Source organism: Anolis sagrei, chromosome Y, assembly GCF_037176765.1.
Source record: "Anolis sagrei isolate rAnoSag1 chromosome Y, rAnoSag1.mat, whole genome shotgun sequence".
NCBI lineage: Eukaryota > Metazoa > Chordata > Lepidosauria > Squamata > Dactyloidae > Anolis > Anolis sagrei.
The window spans coordinates 62014695-62038772 of record NC_090035.1 but is presented as its reverse complement, the minus strand read 5'-3'; the positions used below and the strand labels follow the sequence as shown (position 1 = coordinate 62038772).

The 24078-nt window shown below is 40.6% G+C and overlaps 1 protein-coding gene across 2 annotated transcripts in view; it reads left to right on the top strand.

The window, feature by feature from the left end:
- Positions 1-385: 385 nt before the first annotated feature.
- Positions 386-24078, top strand: part of LOC137095505 (polycomb protein SCMH1-like) — a 146000-nt gene continuing 122307 nt past the window's right edge. For both annotated transcript variants that reach the window (XM_067462253.1, XM_067462251.1), the window contains exons 1-5: positions 386-527; positions 14007-14092; positions 16910-16980; positions 21800-22034; positions 22528-22616. In XM_067462253.1, the coding sequence (XP_067318354.1) occupies positions 14068-14092; positions 16910-16980; positions 21800-22034; positions 22528-22616 (420 nt within the window). In that variant the 5' untranslated portion in view covers positions 386-527; positions 14007-14067. The remainder of the gene's footprint in view (positions 528-14006; positions 14093-16909; positions 16981-21799; positions 22035-22527; positions 22617-24078) is intronic.

Genomic DNA, 24078 nt, shown 5'->3' with positions numbered 1-24078 from the left:
AGTGTGGAGAAAAGCAAACCACTGACCACCTGCTGCAATGCAACCTGAGCCCCGCCACATGCACAATGGAGGACCTTCTCATAGTGACACCAGAGGCACTCCAAGTGGCCAGATACTGGTCAAAGGACATTTAATCAGCTACCAAACTTACAAGTTTTGTGTTTTTCTGTTTGTTTGCTTTATTCTGTTAGATATGTAATATAATGGACTGGCTGCTCTGACACGACAAATAAAAATAAACCACAACATTAATTGTTGTTGTAATAATAATAATAATAATTATTATTATTATTACCATCATCATCATCATCAAGGGAAGGGAAGGGGAGGGAAGGGGAGGAGGTGGTGGAGGGTCTTCCATCCCGCAGGCAGGCCGAAGCGCCCCCAAGCGGCCAGGGGTGGCGCCGGGCCGGGCAGGCGGGCTCTTCCGCTCCTTCCCGGCCCTCCTTTCCCAGCTGCAGCGGCGGCACCCCGGAACATGGCGGCGATAACGGTCGCGAGGCGGTGAGGAGCCACGGCGCTGCCAGGTGAGCAGGGCCTCCGCCAGGGAGAAAGGCGGAAGAGAGGCCCGTCGGGGCGAGTCCCACTCCGGGAAGGGCGAGGGGAAAGCCGGAGGCCTCTGCAGCCCCGTAGGCCGCGTCCCTCGGGCAGAGTGACAGGCCTGCCTGTCGCACAGAGAGGGCTTTGGAGGCGCCCCCCTCTCCCAGGGCGACGCCGTGGAGGACGAGGACCAGGCCGGGCCCGCCTCCGTTACCATTGCTTAGCATCCCCTCTTTTCCCTCTCGCTCCCGCTGCGCAGAGGCCTTCTCTGGAACATCCCATGCCAAACGCGCATGGGATTGGCTTCCATACCTTGTGGCCCGCCCTGTCATTGTATGTGGCCCTCAGGTGCTGGGCAACAACTCCTGCATAACAGGCATGGGCCAACTTGGGCCCTCCCCCCTGTTGTTTTGGACTCCAACTCCCACCATTCCTCACAGCCTCAGGCCCCTTCCTTTTCCCCCTCAGCCGCTTAAGACACTCTATCCTCACCATTCTGAGGGCCCTTCAACACAGCCCTATATTCCAGCCCTATATCCCACATTATCTGCTTTAGCTGGAATATATGGCAGTGTGGACTCAGATAACCCAGGGCCCTTCCACACAGCAATATATCCCAGAATATCAAGGCAGACAATCCCACAATATCTGCTTTGAACTGGAATATATGGCAGTGTGGACTCAGATAACCCAGGGCCCTTCCACACAAGGATATATCCCAGAATATCAAGGCAGACAATCCCACAATATCTGCTTTGAACTGGAATATATGGCTGTGTGGACTCAGATAACCCAGGGCCCTTCCACACAGCCCTATATCCCAGAATATCAAGGCCGAAAATCCCACAATATCTGCTTTGAGCTGGAATATATGTCAGTGTGGACTCAGATAACCCAGGGCCCTTCCACACAACAATATATCCCAGAATATCAAGGCAGAAAATCCACAATATTTGCTTTGAACTGGAATATATGTCAGTGTGGACTCAGATAACCCAGGGCCCTTCCACACAACGATATATCCCAGAATATCAAGGCAGAAAATCCCACATTATCTGCTTTGAACTGGAATATATGGCTGTGTGGACTCAGATAACCCAGGGCCCTTCCACACAGCCCTATATCCCAGAATATCAAGGCAGACAATCCCACAATATCTGCTTTGAACTGGAATATATGGCAGATAACCCAGGGACTTCAATAGTAGAGAGGGACTTCAATAAGTTAATCACCCACAGACAACCATTCCATTCTAATTTGTCTGACATTGAAAGAACCACTTTGAACAAACTGAGTAACCTTAAAGAGGTAGTCTGGAAACCAGCAGACAAAGGGGGAGCTATAGTGCTACTCAACAAAAAAGATTACATTAAGGAAATCAACTGCCAGTTATCTAATAGTAAATTTTACAAACCTGTTGCTACAGACCCCACTTAACACATACAGTCCCTTATTAGGGTTGTGTGCCAAGAGGGATTATCCCTGGGATTTATCTCTTCTTCTACATTTAAATATCTTCAGAAAGAATTCCCTAGAATACCAATCTTTTATACTTTACCAAAGATTCATAAAGGTGTTACTCCCCCCCCAGGCCGACCCATTATTTCAGGTTCTTCTTCAGTGTTGGAACCAGTCGCTAAGTATCTGGACTCTTTCTGCCAACCCTTTGTCCCTCTCTGTGATTCCTATATCAAAGACACTAAGCACTTCATTAATATTATAGAAAACCTCAAAGTAGAGAAGGATAGTGTTTTAGTAACTATTGATGTCACCTCACTTTACACCAACATTCCATTAGATGAGGCCCGTACCACCATAGAGAATGTCCTCCATAACAGAACCAAGTTACATCCACCCACACATTTCCTTATGGACCTGTTGGATATAGTTTTAGAGAAAAATTATTTCCGTTTTCAAAATCAATTTTACTTTCAGGTCTTTGGTGTGGCAATGGGCAGTCCATTGGCCCCCTCAATTGCCAATTTATTTATGGCAAATTTAGAGAACACTGTATTATTAAATCCATCTTCAAATATGTATCACACCAATATTATATATTATGGACGATTTATTGATGACATATTCATGGTATTTAAATCAACCGAGGCCGCAGTAGGTTTCTCTAATTGGATCAACACCATACATACGTCTATTAAGTTCACCAGCCATTTCAACCTGGCACATATTAATTTTCTGGATGTCACAGTCTATAAAGATCACAATAAACTTTTAGTCAAGAACTTTAGAAAACCCACAGATAAAAATTCTTATCTTCATTACAACAGCTTCCACCATTTTAGTTTAAAAACCAATCTTCCATTTTCACAGCTCCTCAGACTTAAACGGAACTCAAGCACCAAGGAACAGTTTATTCAGGAAAGTGTCACTTTAAGCCATGAGTTCAGAAATAGAGGCTACCCCAAACATGTAATAAGGAAAGCATTAACCAAAGCTGATAAAATAGATAGGACTACCTTACTGAAAGAATGCCCCAAACCCATAAAAAATCAAATTATTTGGACACAAGAACTATCGCACTATTCCAAACAGATTACCAGAATCATCAAAAAACACTGGCATCTTCTTCAAGATATTCCAGGTTGCCAAAAACCACCCATTTTTGGTAATAGGCGTACTAAAAACATAAGAGACTTGTTAATTCATACAGATTTAACCACTACTACTACTACACCTAAAAGCACTTTGAGAGGCCATTACCCCTGTGGACGCTGTAAATGCTGTCCGCAATCATGGAAAACTAAGGAGGTACACAACTATAGGAACAAAGTGGGCACCACACTCAAACATTTTTCCAATTGTAATAGCAGTAACCTTATCTACCTTCTAACATGTGACTGTGGTTTGTGGTATATTGGAAAAACAACCAGACCTTTGAGAATTAGAATGTCTGAACATAAATCCAGAATAAAATGTTTATCTACTGAGTCCCTCCTATATTCACACTTTACACAATACAAACATTCACCCAACTCCTTTAAATTTTGTGCTCTGGAATGCATCATTCCAAAACCCCACATGGACTTAGAAAAACTACTATCCCAAAGGGAAATGTATTGGACCTTTAAGTTGAAAACCTTTTCCCCTCAGGGACTTAATGAGTCACTTAATTTTAGCTGTTTCCTTTAAGTTTCAAATTACCCTTTATAAACCTGTGGATGAACCTACAGAAGTACTCGCAGTGTGAATGTACTACTAGCAGAGTCATTTGTTGTAAATGCTATCTGGCATGATGTGAGTATACATGTTTGTTGTATGGATTATTTTGACTTCTGTAATTTTGCTGGAGAATACTTGTTACTCTATGTTATGTTATGTTATATCTTGTTATAGATAAGAGTCTAGAGTTGCTGATTACTTCAACTCCTGAAGAAGGGGATCTCTTTCCCCGAAACAGGGTACAAAAATACCCGGGCACCCCTGTTGAATGCCATTCGGACTTCTCCTACAGAGACTTATTCTGAGAAGCAGTGCTCCATTTTCACTGGACTTAATTTGGATTTATTCCATGAAGATTTTTGAGAGTGGTGCTCCATCTTCAATATAGCCTCATGACTCTATGCTTACTTTGTGTATGATTTACCTCATTGTATGTATCCCTGAAGCCTTTATACAGTGGTACCCTTGTTTAGACCTGGAACTGTTACATGTGAGAGCGGTTGCTCCTTTTGATTTTGTTTTGGGCCACTGAATTGAGCTATATACTCGGGATTTTGTTAATTAGCATACTATATGCTCTTTTGACATTATATTTTGACATTCTACATAGACTGTTTTGTGTTTGTGCTGATACCCTACAAGTACTCTGGGATATTGTATAGATAACCCAGGGACTCAGATAACCCAGGGCCCTTCCACACAACAATATATCCCAGAATATCAAGGCAGACAATCCCACAATATCTGCTTTGAACTGGGTTATCTGAGTCCGCACTCAGATAATGTGGGATTTTCTGTCTTGATATCCTGGAATTAAGGGCTGTGTGGAAGGGCTCTGAGATAGGTCATACTCACTAGCCCAAGTTAATTTTTCGTGAGAACAATAACTAGAATTTTCCCCATTCTAGAGCAACACCAGTCACTGTTCTATGCAGCTGTAAGGTTTTTAGTTAAGAGTAATAGATAAGTGGAACCTCTGCATTCCGAGGGTGGGCTAGATCTCCAAACATCAGGTGCATAAAAGTGTTATCATGATCTTCTATATGACAACTTGGTGGCTTATAAGTAGCTATTTCTGAATTGCTTATTCCTTGATTTGATGGAACAGCAGGACTGCTGACCAATGGGTCAGAAGTTCAAATCCAGGGCGAGTAAGTTGAGCTCCTGCTGTCAGCTTCAGCTCCCCATGTGGGAACGTGAGAGAAGCCTCCCACAAGGGTGGTAAAACATAAAACATCTAGGTGTCACCTGTGCAGTGTCCTTGCAGATGGCCAATTCTCTCAAACCAGAAGCAACTTGCAGTTTCTCAGGTCGTTCCTGATACGAATAAAAAGGATGGAACATGGCTCCTAGAGACTTCTAAAACACAGCGCACTGCGTTCCTCCCATTTTCCATTACATTTCAGCTAAGGCATTTTAAAACCGATTGTAGGTTCACTTTAAATGCCAACAAGGAACTGACTGTTGCAAAATTGGGCTGTTTATTCATTTTTTAGTCTTCAACTCACAAAAGTATCCGACACAGTTATGTAGATAGCACATCAGCAATAAAATACTAGAAAACAACAATCCAAAAATATTTTAGAAAGAATAACAACAAACTACATATGTTTAAAAGAAAACAACAATATTTATTCCAGTCTTTAAAAAATACAATATTGAAGCAAATGTAGCTCATATTTCTGACATCAGGACATCACAGAAAAGTCTAATTCTACCCACCACTTTGTGCATATTTCTCTCCTACTTTTTTCCAGATTGCTTCCTAGTTTGCCCTTCTTTCCTTAAAAATTGTTGTAAATTCTTCCTTCTTGGTATCTTTCTTACTTATTCAACTTTTGACAGTTGCTTTATAGCCTGCCTGTCCACATCTACCACACTAATCCGTTTGTGGCTTGAAAGAAAACAGTCAACTGGTTTCCAATTTCGTATAGTTTCCATGCTAGTTGCAATCAACCTTGTTGCAGATTGCTCTTTGCATGTTTGTATGACCAAGTAAAAGAGGGGGGGACGGGGACCATCCTTTGTTGTTGTTCATTCGTTCAGTCGTCTCCGACTCTTTGTGACCTCATGGACCAGCCCACGCCAGAGCTCCCTGTCGGCCGTCACCACCCCCAGCTCCTTCAAGGTCAATCCAGTCACTTCAAGGATGCCATCCATCCATCTTGCCCTTGGTCGGCCCCTCTTCCTTTTGCCTTCCACTTTCCCCAGCATAATTGTCTTCTCTAGGCTTTCCTGTCTCCTCATGATGTGGCCAAAGTACTTCAACTTTGTCTCTAATATCCTTCCCTCCAATGAGCAGTCGGGCTTTATTTCCTGGAGGATGGACTGGTTGGATCTTCCCGCAGTCCAAGGCACTCTCAGAACTTTCTTCCAACACCACAGTTCAAAAGCATCGATCTTCCTTCGCTCAGCCTTCCCTAAAGTCCAGCTCTCACATCTGTAGGTTACTACAGGGAATACCATGGCTTACCATCCTTATTTTCCCAGAAACCAAATGCTCAGAAAGCTGAAAAAACCCTGCACATTGCCAAATAAAACAAGTGTGGATGATGTAATGAGTCTAACAACACTTTTGAAGACAATGTAAGGAGAAATGCCTTACTTATAAAGTACAGAGAGGAAAAGTAAATCCATGAAAGTGTTTTGATTTGTAAAGCATACTTTTAAAAGCGAAAAGATACTTTTGAAAGCTATCTCATCTGATACTAGTCAATTTTAAGTTGTGAATTTCAATCTGCATTTTATGGTTGAATTTAGTCTGTATTTTATCTGTGTGCCACCTTCTCTTAATCTCTTCAGCTTCTGTTAGGTCCCTGCCATCTTTGTTTCTTATCATACCAATTTTTGCCTGAAATTTACCTCCAATGTTTCTAATTTTCTGGAAGAGGTCTCTTGTCCTTCCTATTCTGTTGTCTTCTTCCACTTCCATGCATTGCTTATTTAAAAATAGTTCCTTATCTATTCTGGCTAACCTCTGGAATTGCGCATTTAACTGATCACTGTTTCCTTTTGCTTTCCTCCTTTCTTGGGCTACTTCCAGTGTCTCCTCAGACAACCATTTTGCCTTCTTGGTTTTCTTTTTCTTTGGGACGTACTTTGTTGCCGCCTCCTGAACAATGTCGCGGACTTCTGTCCATAGTTCTTCTGGAACTCTGTTTACTAAATCTAGTCCTTCAAATCTGTTCTTCACTTACACTGTATATTCGCTAGGAATGTTAGTGAGATCATATCTAACTGGTCTGTGTGTTTTCCCTGATCTTTTTAGTTTTATTCTAAACTGAGCAATAAGAAGTTCGTGATCTGAGCTACAGTCAGCCCCAGGTCTTGTTTTCACTGACTGGATGGATGTCCGCCACCTTTGGCTGCAAAGGATGTAGTCAATCTGATTTCGGTGTTGACCACCTGGTGAGGTCCATGTATAAAGCCGTCTTTTAGGTTGTTGGAATAGAGTATTCGTTATACACAGCGAGTTTTCCTGGCAAAATTCTATCAGCCTGCGTCCCGCTTCCTTTTGTTCTCCCAGACCATGCTTGCCTGTGATCCCAGTTGTCATTTGACTTCCCACCTTAGCATTCCAGTCTCCTGTAATGAAAATAATGTCTAATGTATTGTTGAAGGCTTTCATGGCTGGCATCACTAGGTTCTTGTAGGTTTTTTGTAGGCCATGTTCTAGAGGCATTTCTCCTGACGTTTCGCCTGCATCTATGGCAAGCATCCTCAGAGGTAGTGAGGTCTGTTGGAAATAGGAAAATGGGTTTATATATCTGTGGAATGACTGGGGTGGGGCAAAGAGCTCTCTGCTGAAGCTAGGTGTGAATGTTTCAGCTGACCACCTTCATTAGCATTTCCCAGGCTCAGCCAGGCCTTCAAATGCTAATGAAGGTGGTCAGCTGAAAATAATGTCTCTTTTTGGTGTATTATCCAGTAGGTCCTGCAGATCCTCATAGAACTGATCTTCTTCAGCAGCTGTGGTTGGGGCGTATATTTGGATCACTGTGATGCTGAAAGGCTTTCCTTGCACTCGAATTGAGATCATTCTGTCATTTTTTGGGTTGTATCCAAGCACTGCTTTAGCGAATTTCTTATTAATCATGAAGGCTACTCCATTTGGCCCATTCCAGTCCATTTCAGTTCGCTGACCCCCAGAATGTCTATCTTTAGTCTTGACATCTCACCAATAACAACATCCAATTTGCCCTAGCTCATAGATCTTACATTCCAGGTTCCTATGGTGCGTTGATCTTTAGAGCATCGGATTCGTCATTCACCTCCAGTACCGTCGGCCGCTAGCCTTCCTTTTGGCTTTGAGCTAGCTGCGTCATCACATCTGGGGCTAGTTGAACTTATCCTCTGCTCCTCCCCAGTAGCATTTTGGCCATCTTCCGACCTGGGAGTCCCATCTTCCAATGGCATACTGACATATCTCTGGTTGTACTGGTCCATTTAGTTTTCTTGGCAAGGATACTGGGGTGGTTTGCCATTGCCTTCCCCAGGGATCACGTTTGGTCTGACCTCTCTGCCACGACCGTCCTGTCTTGGGTGGCCCTTCACGGTTTCGCTCATGACATCATTGAGGTGCTCAAGCTCCAGCACCACAACACGGCGGTGATCCTTTGCTGAAGAGATCAAGAGAAGGTGGCGAGACTATACAGAAGATCTGTATAGGAAGGATAATAATATCGAGGATAGTTGTGACGGTGTGATGAATGAATTAGAACCAGACATCCTGAGGAGTGAGGTTGAATGGGCCTTAAGAAGAATTGCTAACAACAAGGCAGCAGGAGACGACGGGATCCCAGCTGAACTGTTTAAAATCTTGAAAGATGATGCTGTCAATGTGATGCATGCCATATGCCAGCAAATATGGAAAACACAAGAATGGCCATCAGACTGGAAAAAATCAACTTATATCTCCATACCAAAAAAGGGAAATGCGAAAGACTGCTCAAACTTCTGTTCAGTAGCCCTTATTTCTCATGCCAGTAAGGTAATGCTCAAGATCCTTCAAGGAAGACTCCAGCAATACATGGAGCGAGAGCTGCCAGACGTTCAAGCTGTTTTTAGAAAAGGCAAAGGAACGAGAGACCAAATTGCCAATATCCGCTGGATAATGGAGAAAGGCAGGGAGTTTCAGAAAAACATCTATTTCTGCTTCATTTACTATTCTGAAGCCTTTGACTGTGTGGATCATAATAAATTGTAGCAAGTTCTTGGTGGGATGGGCATCCCAAGCCACCTTGTCTCTCTCCTGAGGAATCTGTACAAGGACCAAGTAGCAACAGTCAGAACTGACCACGGAACAACAGACTGGTTCAAGATTGGGAAAGGCGTATGGCAAGGCTTCATACTCTCACCCAACCTTTTTAACTTGTATGCAGAACACATCATGCGATGTGCGGGGCTTGATGAATGCAAAGCTGGGGTGAAAATTGCTGGAAGAAACATTAACAACCTCAGATATGCAGATGACACCACTCTGAGTGCCTTGGGCTGCTAGAAGATCCAACCAGTCCATCCTCCAGGAAATAAAGCCCGACTGCTCATTGGAGGGAAGGATACTAGAGACAAAGTTGAAGTACTTTGGCCACATCATGAGGAGACAGCAAAGCCTGGAGAAGACAATTATGCTGGGGAAAGTGGAAGGTAAAAGGAAGAGGGGCCGACCAAGGGCAAGATGGATGGATGGCATCCTTGAAGTGACTGGACTGACCTTGAAGGAGCTGGGGCTGGTGACGGCCGACAGGGAGCTCTGGCGTGGGCTGGTCCATGAGGTCACAAAGAGTCGGAGACGACTGAACGAATGAACAACAACAACAATATTTGTTATATGTATTTTAATAATGATTTGTTTTCTCTCACTGTTTTACCCATATTGTACCCTGCCTCAAGCCACAAGGAGAGGCAGGGAACGGGAACAGTTGTTGTTGTTGTTGAACGGGAACAGTTGTTGTTGTTGTTGTTGCTGTTGTTTTAGAGAGACTAAGGTCCCTTCCACATAGCTGAATAAAATCCCACATTTTCTGTTTTGAACTGAGATACATGGCAGTGTGGACTCAGATAACTCAGATAACACAGCATTATATCCCAGAATATAATGACAGAAAAACCCACATTATCTGAATGTGGAGTCAGATAACCCAGTTCAAAGCAAATATTGTGGGGTTTTCTACCTTGACATTCTGGGTTATATGGCTGTGTCGAATGGTCAGCAGGGATTCTCGTGACCTTCCAATTGTTGGACTGCAAATCTCAGCAGTCCAAATCAGTGTAGCGAAAGATGAAGCATTCTAGGAGTTGCAGCTCAAAGCACCTGTGATTCACACCCTGGTATAAATGGGGGATGTCAATCAGATTTATCTTGAATATCATTTTATGATGAAATAGAAATGGGGATTGTATGTCTATAGCAGTGCGTCTTCTAAGGTTACTTCACCCTCAAGCCTTTAAGTGCTTAAGAAATGATGAGTTATTCCTTGTTAGACTGTCTTTCTGTTCAGAAGCTTTCTAAATGTATAGAGAGGAGGCTATTGATGACAACTTGGGTTTTAGTTAGAAACGCACTTAACCTTTCTAATTCTTACTTATGGTAATCAGGGCTGATGAGATTTGGGGTCCAAACATCTGGAAAAAAACTAGTTTGGCAAGGCACTGTAATGTAGGTGAAGTGACAGCTCACCTTGCAGCTGAAAGCAAGAATGGGGGTTACTGATTGTTGAACTGCATGCCACCAGGCTTCATAGCCAATAAAGAGTTTAGAGTTGTGCTCTAACAACTTTTGAAGTGGCCAACAATTATTATTCCTGGCTTAAAGACTCAAAGGGCACAGGTGACTTCAGAAGGAATATCATTTGCTCACAAACTTTCTAGGCCTTAGCATCCTTTATAGTAGTATCATGATATTGCTGCAAATATTCAGCTTCTAATTCAGAAGTGGGCAACTATTTTTCTGTCAAAGTACAGGAGATAATCTGCTGGAGGGACATACCAACAGCAGGTAAGGGCCCAGAGGTAAAAGTAGTAATTCTATCCTTTTATTATCTACCATTCTTTTCTTCCTCTCCCAATTTAGGCTGGATCTACACTGCCCTATATTCCAGGATCTGATCCCAGATTATCTGCTTTTAACTGGATTATATAAGTCTACATTGCCAGATAATCTGGGATAAGCAGTCTGATATCAGAAAGTGGGATATAGGGCAGTGTAGATCCAGCATTAGTGTGATACTGGGGAAGGAACACAGTGTTTTTAATAGATTTCAGTGGATAACCGGTGGAGGGATTTGTTCATTGGAACTGCAGTCAACCCTTTTTTAATCAATCCCTTGCCAAACCCAATCTTAGGCTCCTTTTATACTGCCATATAATCCAGATTATCAAATCAGATAATCCACATTATCTGCTTTGAACTGAATTATATGACTCTACACTGCCATATAATCCATATCAGATAATCTGGATTTTATATGGCAGTGTAGAAGTGACATCTATCCCTACAGACTGTGCATTTAAAACATGTCTAAATCCTGGGGCTTGTTTATGCTGATTTAAAAAATCATGTTCGTCTGGTAATTGCCTTGATCCTGACACATGACAGTGAAAGCACTTCTTTTAAACTTTAATGCAATATTCCAAACCTTGCTTTGCAGTTTCTAGGGAAATCTGGTATTTTGCTGTATATTGCTGTGTGTGTATAACTAGATAAGGGTGGCTTTGGGGAAAGGGATGAGACACATTGTTGGGTGGCAAGCATTGCCATGTCCTGTACTATATGCTGAGATATATTGTTTTTGAAAATACATGCCTTTATTTTACTCTGGGAAACAGCTGATGGGGATCCCGGAATCTTCTTTTCTCCTCGGAGTCACCAGGGCAGCTGGTTTTCCACCCAAACTCTGAAGTCACATAACATTGCCTTTTGTTCTCTTTTATTTTTTGTGCTGAAAAGTTGGGGGTCCCTGAAACTTACTCCTCCAGGCCACCACTGCTGCCATCTTTCTGGTTAAGAAAGAATGTATTCCCTGTCAATCGTGTTTTGTTCTTTCCATCTATCCTAATAAGTTCTTATTTCTTATAAGCCTTTTTAAATGTTGGTGAAGACACTAATCTTATTAGTGTTGTTGCAGTTGTTCCCCTTCCATTAGGAGAGGAACTGCATAAACTTTGGCTTGCATGATGAAAGCTTCCCTTTGCCGTTTGGGTAAATAAAACTCAGATATTTACAAAGTTTTTTTTATTTTGTCTTCTTCACAGACAGATTTAAGGGCACCTCTTCCAGTCCTTTCTTGTCTTCTTTCCCCTTTTCCCTCTCCTCCCTTTTCAGTCTTTCCCAGCCTTCAAAAACATCTCCTTTAAAATTACCTAGATAATTATCATCACAGTCTCTCAAGTCTTGGCTCACATAACTCTCAGGTGAAATAAGGGTGTGTGTTTTCTTCTGCATAAGAGCGGTTCTCTCCTCATACCTCACACTCTTATAAATATATACCAGGCCTGCTCTACTTGGCAGTGGTAAGGGGCCAATATTAAAAAAGGTGAAATTTATTCGGGCCACTTCTCCTCCCTTTGAATGTCTGCACTTCTCATATGACCACCAGTATACCCATCCCTCCTCTTCTCCCTCCCACCCTCATAGAATAAGTGGATTGCATGTTGGGCAGGTCTGGTGTAGATGCACAGGGGTATCTGAGGGAAGTGTTGCAAGACAACTTCCTAGAACATGTTATTTGGGGGAAGGGGAGGAGAAATCAAGCCCTCTTACTGGATAGGACCAGGGATTGAGAAAAGCTGCTCCCACCCCAAGAAGGAAACAGAAATGGGGGAAAGTATGATAGCTGGAATCCAGTGCTGGTAGCGGTATGCTGGTTGCGTATCGCGCCTTGGAATTAGAGAAGGGAACATGTGCATGAGACAGTGCACCAAGTGAGGGACACAGCTGTGGCAGGAAACCAGTGAAGTAATGTAACACAGGTGGGGCAGGATAACAGTGAAGTAATGTAAGAGTGACTGGATTTGAATCATTTTTCACGACTGCTCGTATTTCTCCCTTCATTTCTATCCTTCCTTCCAATGCAACAATGTTTTTGAACGTGTTTACATACAATCTCCGGATAGCCTACATCAGTATGTTTGGCCGTTTCCCCTCCTCCTTTTTTATCAAACTACCTTGCATAGGATCTTCGGATAGCCTACATCAGTATGCTTGGCTGTTCCTCCCCCCTTTCTACCGAACTACCTTATCGACTGTCGTAGCTGTGTCTCTTGCACATGTGCTGCTGTGTCTGGCGCATGTGTTCCCTTCTCTAATTCAGAGCCACATTACACAACCAGCGTGGTGCTACCAGCACTGGGTCCCAGCTATCTTACTTTTGCCCAGAAATGACCGAGGAGAAGGAGCAACTGGCCAAGTAAGGTGTTCTCCTTCACACACGGGTCTCCTAATGGATCTGTTGGCTTCCCTCCATGGCTCCTTCAGACTTAGTGTCCCAAATACCTCCAGCAACTACTGGACTTTCCTACCTGCATTGTCCCTTACAACGACGGATAATCTTCTTACTATATATTCCTTTTCACTCTCTCCCCCCTTTCTTCTTTCTCTTCTTCTTCTTCTTCTTCTTCTTTGGTTAGCAGGGGTATCTTTTACCAACTTGGATTGGTATGACAGCTACAACCTTTCCTAGTTTTGATAGCCTTAAAATTGTATGACAGCAACATGCTTTATCTGGGGCTTTACATGTCCAGATTTGTGGCTCAAATAGAACTTAGTGGATAGGTCATTGAGTGGGACAGGTGACAGTGATTCTACCTAGTTGGTCTGCACATGCCTGCACATGTATGTGATAAGAAGAGATCCTTTTTGTTTTATTGACCTGTCTTTGTAATTCCCTTCTCCCTCTAGTAGAACCTTGATGACATTTCAGCACCTGTTAAAAATGTCTATTTGCTGACTTCAATCCCTATCTTATGTAAACATTTCGAATTTCGGTGGACTACTGTTTTTTTCTATTTTCTTGCTGTAATGAATTTACTATAACACTTAAGGCTTTTGATAACGTGCAGGGCATAAACCATTCAAGCAAATAATTAAGCAAAATGATGCCTTAAAACAAAATAGAATTGATCCAAAATATTCAGTTTCATTCATAAAACCCTAGAGCTGAAATGTGAACACTACTATTGATATTGGGCATTTGATTTGTAAAAAGCACACTTCTTTGACTGAAATTCTTCACCACATGTTTGACACTTCATATTCACTTATTTTCTCTTTTTAAATTCTCTTTACCTAGACAACTTCAGGTCAGTAAGCCTGAGCCAGTTCCAAGGTGAGGACCTGTAACAGACATTATAATGCGGAAGCCAAGCCCACAGAAGGGTAAGTGCTAATACACAGCCCAAGGAAAGATAGTGAGTTGATAGTTCAGTGTATGTTACTGAGAGCAGAGACAAATGATATAGATACTTTTAAAGAAAAACTTGTGGATTTTTATATTGGGTCCATAGGAAAACATTTTAGATTTATTTAGAAGTAGAAAATGGCTTGTTGTTGTTTCACACAAATAGATCTATGCATTTTCTCTTTTTTCTCTGAGCTGTTTTGCTCAGAGCAGTTTTGAACAATAACAAAATTCACACAGAAAGTAGAAATGCACAAACAAGTAGGAGTATGCAATGCATGGTGACTGTGTATGTGCATCTCACGGCAGTGTTAGGATGGGATTGCAATTTTCTTTTGAAATACATCCCACAAACTAATTTCCACCAAGCATGTTTACTTCATGGGGTGCATAGAGTCCATCACATAAGGCACTTTTTCACAAGTATTGGTGTCACATTGTGAGTTTCAAATGTTAATACATCTGAGAAGAATATTGTCAAAATTCGTAGACTTTTAGCATCATATTTTGGAGTGTGCCTCAAAATTATCTGTTTAGTTCTTTTAAAAAATATTTTTTGGAAATGAAAGCTTGTTCTTCGAAAAGGGGCCTGTCCTCTGCTTATGTTATGCTACATATTGCATTGTCAAGATGGTACTATAGTGTTGTTGCTGAGTATAGTTACTTTGATACTGCTAAGAAATAGGCACCATTTTGCCATATGTCTCTACAGATTCTCTACTTTTAGGCATGCAAGTGAACTTTATATCCCTAGTGTTTTTTAAGGAAGTTTAACAGTTAATGGGCAAGAAGTCTTTTGAGGCTGTGTTGCTGCTTTGGCTTATCATCTGCTTATACGTTCAGCATGGTGATAGCCGGTAATATGTTAGCATCTCTTTTAATGAGGCACAAAACCAAAAACCATGGCAGTTTTCTCTAGTGGCCATAATATTTTTCCTTCTACAAGGCAAATTGTGACTGTGCGTATGGCGTATGTACTTCAGCCAGTTTTTCTTTCATAGTTTACTAGTTATTAGGCTTGTGCATTTGTATAGAAACGCTATCTGTTTCTGTTTGTTTCATTTGTAAGGCCCCTGTTTTCATTTTTGAGTGCTTCCAAAAAGGGGCATCTTTCCGAATGGGTGTTTTCATTCCACATCCAAAAATACATATTTTTTTTACCCATTGGCCACTATGGGCAGGCTTCCCCAGCTCCCCTTTCCCTCAGGTTTAGGGCCAGAGGGGTGAAAATCACCACACATGAAGGATTCATCTACCACTCTTAACCCACCAAGTTTTAAAACGTTTGGGTCATCCCCCAATTTTTAGGGATTTTTTTCTCTCTATAAATAAAATCTCCTTAAAAACATTCCCTCTTTCCCTCCACTGGTCCTGCCTTCTAGGTTCTCCAGGAACAGCAGCAGGAGGGAGGCAGGCAAGGCACCCATTCCTTCCTGCCAAATGATGCTCCACACACACCACACCCACAGCCCAATGCCTAGCCTCACTCACTTCTTCTTTAACTGCTGGCAATGGGGGGGGGGGGGGGATTCCCCTCCTCTTCCCACCATTTTTGGGTTTTGTGCTCCGTTGCGAAACAAAAGGAATGAAAGAACAAATGAAATGGAAGAAACGAGGACCACATACACCTCTAACAGTTATATGTTATTTTATATATGTGATGTATTTTACATTTTAAGTAATGCATTGAATTTTGCTATTTACCTTCCTGTGAACTGCTTTGAGTTCCCCCAGCGGTGAGAAAAACTGTATATAAATAAATAATAGATAAATACTGCAGATTGCTTCATTTTCATGCCTTCCTGAACTTAACATTTGACTAGCATCTCTTCAGATGTGCCACTGGCATCGCTGCGGATCGTGACTAATCTGGTGGTACACGTCCAGAGACATGGGAACCTGTTGCCCCAAGCCCCACACCTTATCATATGGGGGAAGTATCCACTGGCTGACTTGCCCAGTTGAGGGCAATGCAATGACAGGAAGCATCCCGTGTTGCTGCTGCTTTTGGTGGCAACTCCGGTTCTACAGCAGTTTTGCCATGGAGCCGCCCTGGTACTTCTCCAGTGTGTGATGGGAACTGCTGCGGAACCAGAGTTGCCACCAAATTTTTGCCCCATGCAAAGAGGTCCATAGAGTGGAAGAGGAGATTCTAGTAACGAAAGCAGGATCTATTGTCATTGTTTATTTTCATTTGACATAAACATTGCCGTGGTTATTTTTCTAATTAATTGGTTTTTGTGTCAGGAGTGACTTGAGAAACTGCAAGTCGCTTCTGGTGTGAGAGAATTGGCCGTTTGCAAAGATGTTACTCAGGGGACACTCGGATATTTTGATGTTTTACCATCCTTGTGGGAGGCTTCTCTCATGTCCCCACGTGGGGAGCTGGAGCTGACAGAGGGAGCTCATCTGCATTCTCCCTAAATTCGAACCTTCGACCTGTTGGTCATCAGTCCTTCCGGCACAAGGGTTTAACCCATTGCACCACCGGGGGCTATTCTGAAGTTCTCCTTCTTCTGTTGAGTTCAGGTAGCATATTTATGTTTACAAGCCTCTTTATGTAGCAGTTAATAAACAAAACGTATGCAGACTAACCCCATAGAGAGATATTGTTTGTAGTTACTTTACGGCATTTTATTAAGGTATCTTATTAAAGGTATCTTATTAAAATTATTTTAAAGGTATCTTATTAAAATAAGTATCTTATTTAGGTATCTTATTAAAATTATGCATGACAGACCATTTTTTAAGGTTCTCAAAATCAACTTCCTTCCTCCTTCCTTTCTTTCATGCAGGTCATTTTGCCTGGGAGAGATATTTGAAAGAAACATGTTCCATCCCAGCTCCTGCGCATTGCTTCAAGCAGGTAATGGGAGCATTTCATGTGGTAAAGGGGTTGATATGAAAGGTTTTTTCCCCCCCTAGTCAACTCATAGATAAGTGTGGGATAGACCTCTGTGCCTTCTCATTAAGGAGAAATGTCATCAAATAATCTAATTTAACAAAGTAGATTAATAAATAATCTAATTCAATAAAGACCTGGTAGATCCAGAAAAAATGATTTTCTATATAAATTCTTTTTAATTATTTAGCAAAGTTTAATTTGCATGATTTGACTTTTTTTTGAAGCGTTAGTTGCTGTGTTGTTGACTGGATTTTTCCCCTTCGGTCCTTATGCCAGTTTCTTTTTGTTGCTTATTGTGACATCTGACTTTGAAGCATTGATGTGCCAAGAACAATTCAGGGAATTAAGAAGTCTGGAAGAAAGTCTGGAAAGAAGAGAAGGAATAATGGTGACTTACAATGAAGAAAGACTCTGGCTGACATCTGAACATAAGGCAAAGGTATTTTATGATAAACTTATGAGTCAAAAGGAGGGAGAAGAAGAGATGGGAGAAGGGGGGGGGAAGAAGAAGAAGAAGAAGAAGAAGAAACAGAAGGAGCTGAAGGAGCTGAAGAAAGAAGATTATCCACCCCCAGAAAAGGAATTAAAGCTAAAAAAGCAAGATATAAATCACCAAAGGATTATAGTTACCTCTCGAAAGATCCAAAACCACAGAGAATGACACCACGAAAAAAAGAAGGAAAAGAAGGACAGAGTATGGAACAACCAACAACTGGAACAGCGGAAACGGCTTCAGGCGACATAGGACTGGGATTAGATCAGAATGAATAACAAGATGGAGCGACAAATAAAATGTTTTTCTAACAATATTAATGGATTGAACTCCCCCCAAAAACGTAAGAAAGTCTGGAATAGTTTGAAGAAATCTAGTTATGATGTAATAGCTCTCCAGGAGACGCACATCTGTGATAGACATACAGCACACTTACCGAACAAAAAATTAGGAAAAGAATATCATTCGTCATACGAGAAAAAGAAGAGAGGAGTAGTTACATACGTAAAGGAAACAATAGAATCAGAATTGGCTTTTAGAGATTTAGAAGGAAGATGTGTTGCAGTAAAGATGATAATTGGAGATTCTAAAATTTTGATTTGTAACATCTACGCGCCTAACGGTCTCAAGATAAAATTTGTTGAATTTTTAAATGTTAAACTGAAAGAAGTGGAATTTGATGAATTGATTCTGGTAGAAGATTTTAATGGGGTATTGGACTCCCAAATGGACAAAAGCTTGAAGACTAGAAAGTCTAAGGAAGGCAAACTTCCACAAAAATTTACAGACCTTCAGAAAGAATTTGATTTAGAAGATATATGGAGAAACAGAAATAAAGATAAAAAAGACTATACCTTCTTCTCGAATAGACATCAATCTTGGTCGAGGATAGACATGGCTTGGATAACTAGGAATCTCTCCGCAAAAGTCAAGGAGATCAATATATTACCACGAGATCTGTCTGACCACTGCCCTCTAGAAATTGTTATTAACCACAAAAACTGTCTCAGAAAATGGAGATTAAATGAGAACCTGATAAAAACAGAAGAAGATAAAGAATACTACAATAAAATAATCCAAGACTTTTTGCAAATAAACAAATTGGATGAAATGGAGCCACGAGTGGTGTGGGATGCATTTAAAGCAGTTCTGAGAGGACTTTTTATACAACAAGGATCAAGGAAGAATAGAGAAAGGAATAAAAGAATAAAGGAATTGGCAGCAGAAATAGCAGCCAAGGAAATGGAATCAAAACGAAAACCATCGAAAAGAATACAGAGACAACTGTTGGCACTAAAACAAGAGAAAAACCATGTGGAGTTAGAACTCCAGTCAAGACAAATGAAATTTTTAAAACAACAGACTTTTGAAAATGCGAATAAACCTGGTAAATGGTTAGCAAATCAAATCCGGAAAAAAAGACAAATAAATTATATATCTAAAATAACAACTGCAGACAAAGACTTGAGGACGGATAAAGAAATCATAGAGGAGTTCAGGAGATTTTATACTCAATTATATACAAAGGACAATATAATGAAAGAAGATATTATGGAGTACATAGGCCAAATGAAGCTAGATAAAATAACGGATGAAGATAGAGAAGCATTGAATAAAGAGATATCTGAGGAAGAAATTGAAAAAGCAATTAATAAAATGGAGGCAGATAAGGCCCCTGGACCTGATGGGTTTACGGCGGGATTTTATAAATCCTTCAAACAACAGCTATTACCAACACTTAAAGTTATTGTAAATGAAGCGATGAAATATCAGAAGGTACCAGATTCTTGGAAGGAAGCGGAGATCACAGTGATACACAAAGAAGGCTCCCCGGAAACGGATATTAAAAATTATAGGCCAATTTCCCTCTTAAACACGGATTATAAAATATTTGCAAACATTATGGCCACAAGATTAAAACTATTCTTAAATAAATGGATTGGAGAAGAGCAAACAGGTTTTCTGCCAAATAGACATATGAAAGAAAACATACGCAACGTTCTAGATCTTTTGGAATATTATGAGATGAACCATCAAAAAGAATTCGCTATTCTATCAATAGATGCAGAGAAAGCTTTTGATAATTTGAATTGGGATTTCTTCAAGATACTAATACAAGAATTGGACATGGGGGAAAAATTTAATAATGCTATTAATGCGATCTACGAATTTCAAAAAGCTAAAGTGAAAATAAATGGTCAAATGACACAAGAATTTGAAATAGCAAAGGGTACCAGGCAAGGGTGCCCATTATCCCCATTGATTTTCATAATGGCAGTGGAGATCCTAATGAAGAAAATTAGAGAAGATGAAAAGATAAAAGGAGCGAAAATTGGAAAATTTGAATACAAGATACGAGCGTTTGCGGATGATCTATTAGGAACAATTGAGGATCCGGAGAAAAATTTACAAAATTGGATAACTAAAATAGAACAATTCGGAAAAGTGGCAGGCTTTAAAATGAATATGAAGAAAACAAAGCTCCTATTTAAGAATGTGGAAAAGGAGAAACAAGCAAAGATACAACAACAAGTGGGGATAGAGAGTGTTAAGAAAATTAGATACCTCGGAGTCTGGATTACAGCGAGAAATGGTCAACTTCTGAAGAATAATTACGAAATAGTTTGGAAGAAAATTCAAAAAGATCTACTAAAATGGAATTCTTTAAACCTATCACTTCTTGGCCGGATATCTTTAATAAAGATGAATGTTCTACCAAAACTTATATTTCTATTTCAAAATATTCCGATAATAAGAAATCAAACCCTATTCAAAAAATGGAAGAAGGATTTATTGAAATTTGTCTGGAAAGGAAAAAGGCCAAGAATAAACTACATAAATCTGATAGATAAAAAATCTAGAGGAGGGTTGGGATTTCCTGATTTGAAGACTTATCATGAGGCATGTGCTCTGTCATGGATAAGAGACTGGATGACGTTAGACAAAGAAAAGTGTTTAAATTTAGAAGGTCATGACCTGAGAGTAGGATGGCATGCATATGTTTGGTATAATAGAGAATTAAAAGAAAAAAACTTTGGTAATCATTTTGTGCGAGCCTCCCTACTGAGGACATGGATGAGATATAAAGCTCTCTTTTACAAAAACACACCATTGTGGGTCTCAGCAATGGAGGCACATCAAAGAAGATTGTTAGGATGGAGGGTTTGGCCAAGATATAAGGACATCTTGGTAAAAGGGAAAATGGAGATTAAATCTTTTGAACAACTCAAGAACTCTTATGGCAATATAACTTGGTTACATTATTTACAAATTAAAGAATATTTCAAACAAGATCAAAAAATTGGTTTTGACTGGGAAGAAAACACATGGGACAAAGTATTAAGAATACAAAAGAAAACAGTGACAATACTCTATAATAAATTGGTCCAATGGCAAACGGAAACTGAACAGGTGAAAACATGTATGATTAAGTGGGCCGAAAATTTAAGACGACCCATCCAGTTTAGAGAATGGGAGCAAATATGGAACAAAAAGTTGAAATATACATATGCCATGGACCTGAAAGAAAATTGGTATAAAATGTTTTATAGATGGTATTTGACACCGAATAAACTTAGTCATATGTATCAAAATGTCTCAGATAAATGTTGGAAATGCGGGGAACAAACAGGCACATTCTACCATATGTGGTGGACTTGTAAGGATACAACTAAGTTTTGGGCTTCGGTCCATGAGGAAACACAAAAGATGTTGAAGAAGAGATTCAAAAAGAAACCTGAGTATTATTTATTGGGATTTACAGATTCGAATTTTAAACTGGATGAGAATGAAGACAAATTATTTACATACTACACTACAGCGGCAAGGATTGTTTTTGCCAAATATTGGAAGAATGACCAAATACCGACCATTGAAGAATGGTTGGAGAAAGTTAAAGAAACAAGAGACATGGATGAACTAACTTTTTTGATGAGAAGAAATACTGGAAAATCGCTAAAGAGAACAGACTGGACCTTTTTCTATGACTACGAAAAGAAACTTAAAGATAAAAGTTTTAGAGGACAAGAATAGATAAGTAAGTTGGAGAAGTAGAGTGAGAAGATCCTGAGGTTGGAGTGGAGGTCATTTTAGATTAGTTTAGGTGTTTTTTTTTGTGTGTTTTTGTGCTACCCTTCCTTCTTTTCTATCCTCTTGTTATTGTTCCCCCTCTTTCCCTGTGTTGATTTATAAAATGTTTAATAAAAATTATTTGGAAAAAAAAAAGAAGTCTGGAAGGAACAGAACATGTGTGATCTTAAGTCTGACTGAAATCCTTGTTTTCCTCAGTCATATACTCCACCAAACAATGAATTTAAAATCAGCATGAAGCTAGAAGCCCAAGATCCTAGAAATGCTACATCTACTTGCATTGCTACTGTGGTTGGACTGACAGGTGCCCGTCTCCGATTGCGCCTCGATGGCAGTGACAATAAGAATGACTTTTGGCGTCTGGTGGATTTTGCAGAAATCCAGCCAATTGGCAACTGTGAAAAGAATGGAGGGATGCTACAGCCTCCTTTGGGTGAGTCAAAACTCTGCTTGCCTCAAGGACTAGAATTAGGATTGTCATTTTTATACTTTTATATGACCAGCAGAACGGATAGCTGTTTGGATAGCAGAACGGTACCAAAATGTACGAAGTGCTATGAGAAAAGAGGATAAATATCAGGATATGTATGCACAGTGGAGAGTATGGGAAGTCTGCCAAAAAATTACTAACTGGGTTACTCTGCAGGCACAAACCCATTTGTGTGAATTTGAAGAACTTGAAGAACCACATTTGCAGGTAAGTAACCTGCCCCTTTGATTTTTGATTTCTCCTTACCATACTTAACAAAAATACCATAATGTATCAAACGATTGTGTAACTTTGAATCACCCTAGTGGAAGCTTCCTATCTTTTGTGAGAATGCTGTGGTGAAATCACAATGATGTCAAAATGTAAGGATCGCTGGTATGGCAACGCTGTCATCTGGTGATATTCTTTTTATGGCCTCTGAATCTGTTTGTTTCAGGATTTCGGCTGAATGCTTCTTCTTGGCCCATGTTTCTTCTGAAGACTCTGAATGGAGCAGAAATGGCTCCTGTTCGAATTTTCCATAAGGTATTGTAGCAAATGAACTACATTGTTACATATTGTGAATATAGCTGGATTTTGATATGCTAAAGTTTGACCAAGGGCAAGATGGATGGATGGCATCCTTGAAGTGACTGGACTGACCTTGAAGGAGCTGGGGGTGGTGACGGCCAACAGGGAGCTCTGGCGTGGGCTGGTTCGTGAGGTCACGAAGAGTCAGAGATGACTGAACGAATGAACAACAACAACAAAGTTTGTTCATCTTCATGGTCTCTTGTGAATCACACAAATGGGTCATTTGAGCCTGTGCAGAGCTCATTCGGAACCTTATAGAATTCTACTGACACATTTTTTGCGGAACTCATGACAGGTACGAGGGTTGAATGAAAAGTAATGCCTCCACCTTCGTAATTCCTCAACAGATGGCAGTACTGGTATGCGGTAGGTACTGCCTTGTTCAGTAGACTCTCCTTTACAGTTCCATTTTGGCGGTTGTATTGTTAAAGTGTGAAGTATGGAACCCTGTGCAGATGGTCGGTCAGTGCAACTTAAGCAATGTGCAGTCATTGAATTCTTGACAGCAGAAGGTGTCACCCCAAAGGAGATTCATCAGAGAATGCAATGGTGATTATGTTGATGTGAGTACTGTGTGTTGTTGGGCGAGTAAGTTTAAAGATGTTGAGGTAGGAACATCTGACTTGCGTGATAAAGAGTTGGATGTTCTGTAACAGAAACCACTGAATTTCACAAGGAAAAGGTTGACAGATTGATTCAGGATGGTCGTCGTATCACTCAGAGAGAAATTTCAAGCATAACTACCATTTCACAAGAACGAATGGGTCACATTATTGCTTTGCTTGGCTATTGGAAGATCTGTGCACGATGGGTGGCGGAAACAGAGCATCAACGTCTACCATGATGGCTTCAGAAAACTTGTTCATCATTGGCAGAAATGTATCCAATTGTCTGGTGATTATGTGGAAAAGTGAATAGTGGTAGTTAAAGAGTACATTCTAAGGATTATTTCTGCATTTCATTTATTAAAATATTCCCATCCAAAACTAAGTAACGAAGGTGGAGGCATTATTTTTCATTCAACCCTTGTATATATTCGATAGCGTCCCAGACCCTCAGTTCCTTTTCTTCTGCCATGGTAGCATCTCTTTTAGGAAGCTCAGTCTATGCTATCTCAGAGGTTCTCCAAATGGGTATGAGTAACCACCAGGTTATCGTATGAAACTATGGACCATCTCCCACCTGAAACCATTTGTGGATACTACTCACAGTATTGCAGTGTTTTTATCTGAAAGGGGTGTCTTCTGAAGACATTTGCAAAAGAGCTATCTAGTCCACATATCTTTGAGCCACGCTACTGAATAGATGCTAGGTCCAGAAGGGATGCTGCTTTTGGCAAGATGGTATTTTTCGCATGTGTGGCATGGCATACCACCTTCTATTGTTAGTGGCTTGCTAGTCACACATTTGTGTG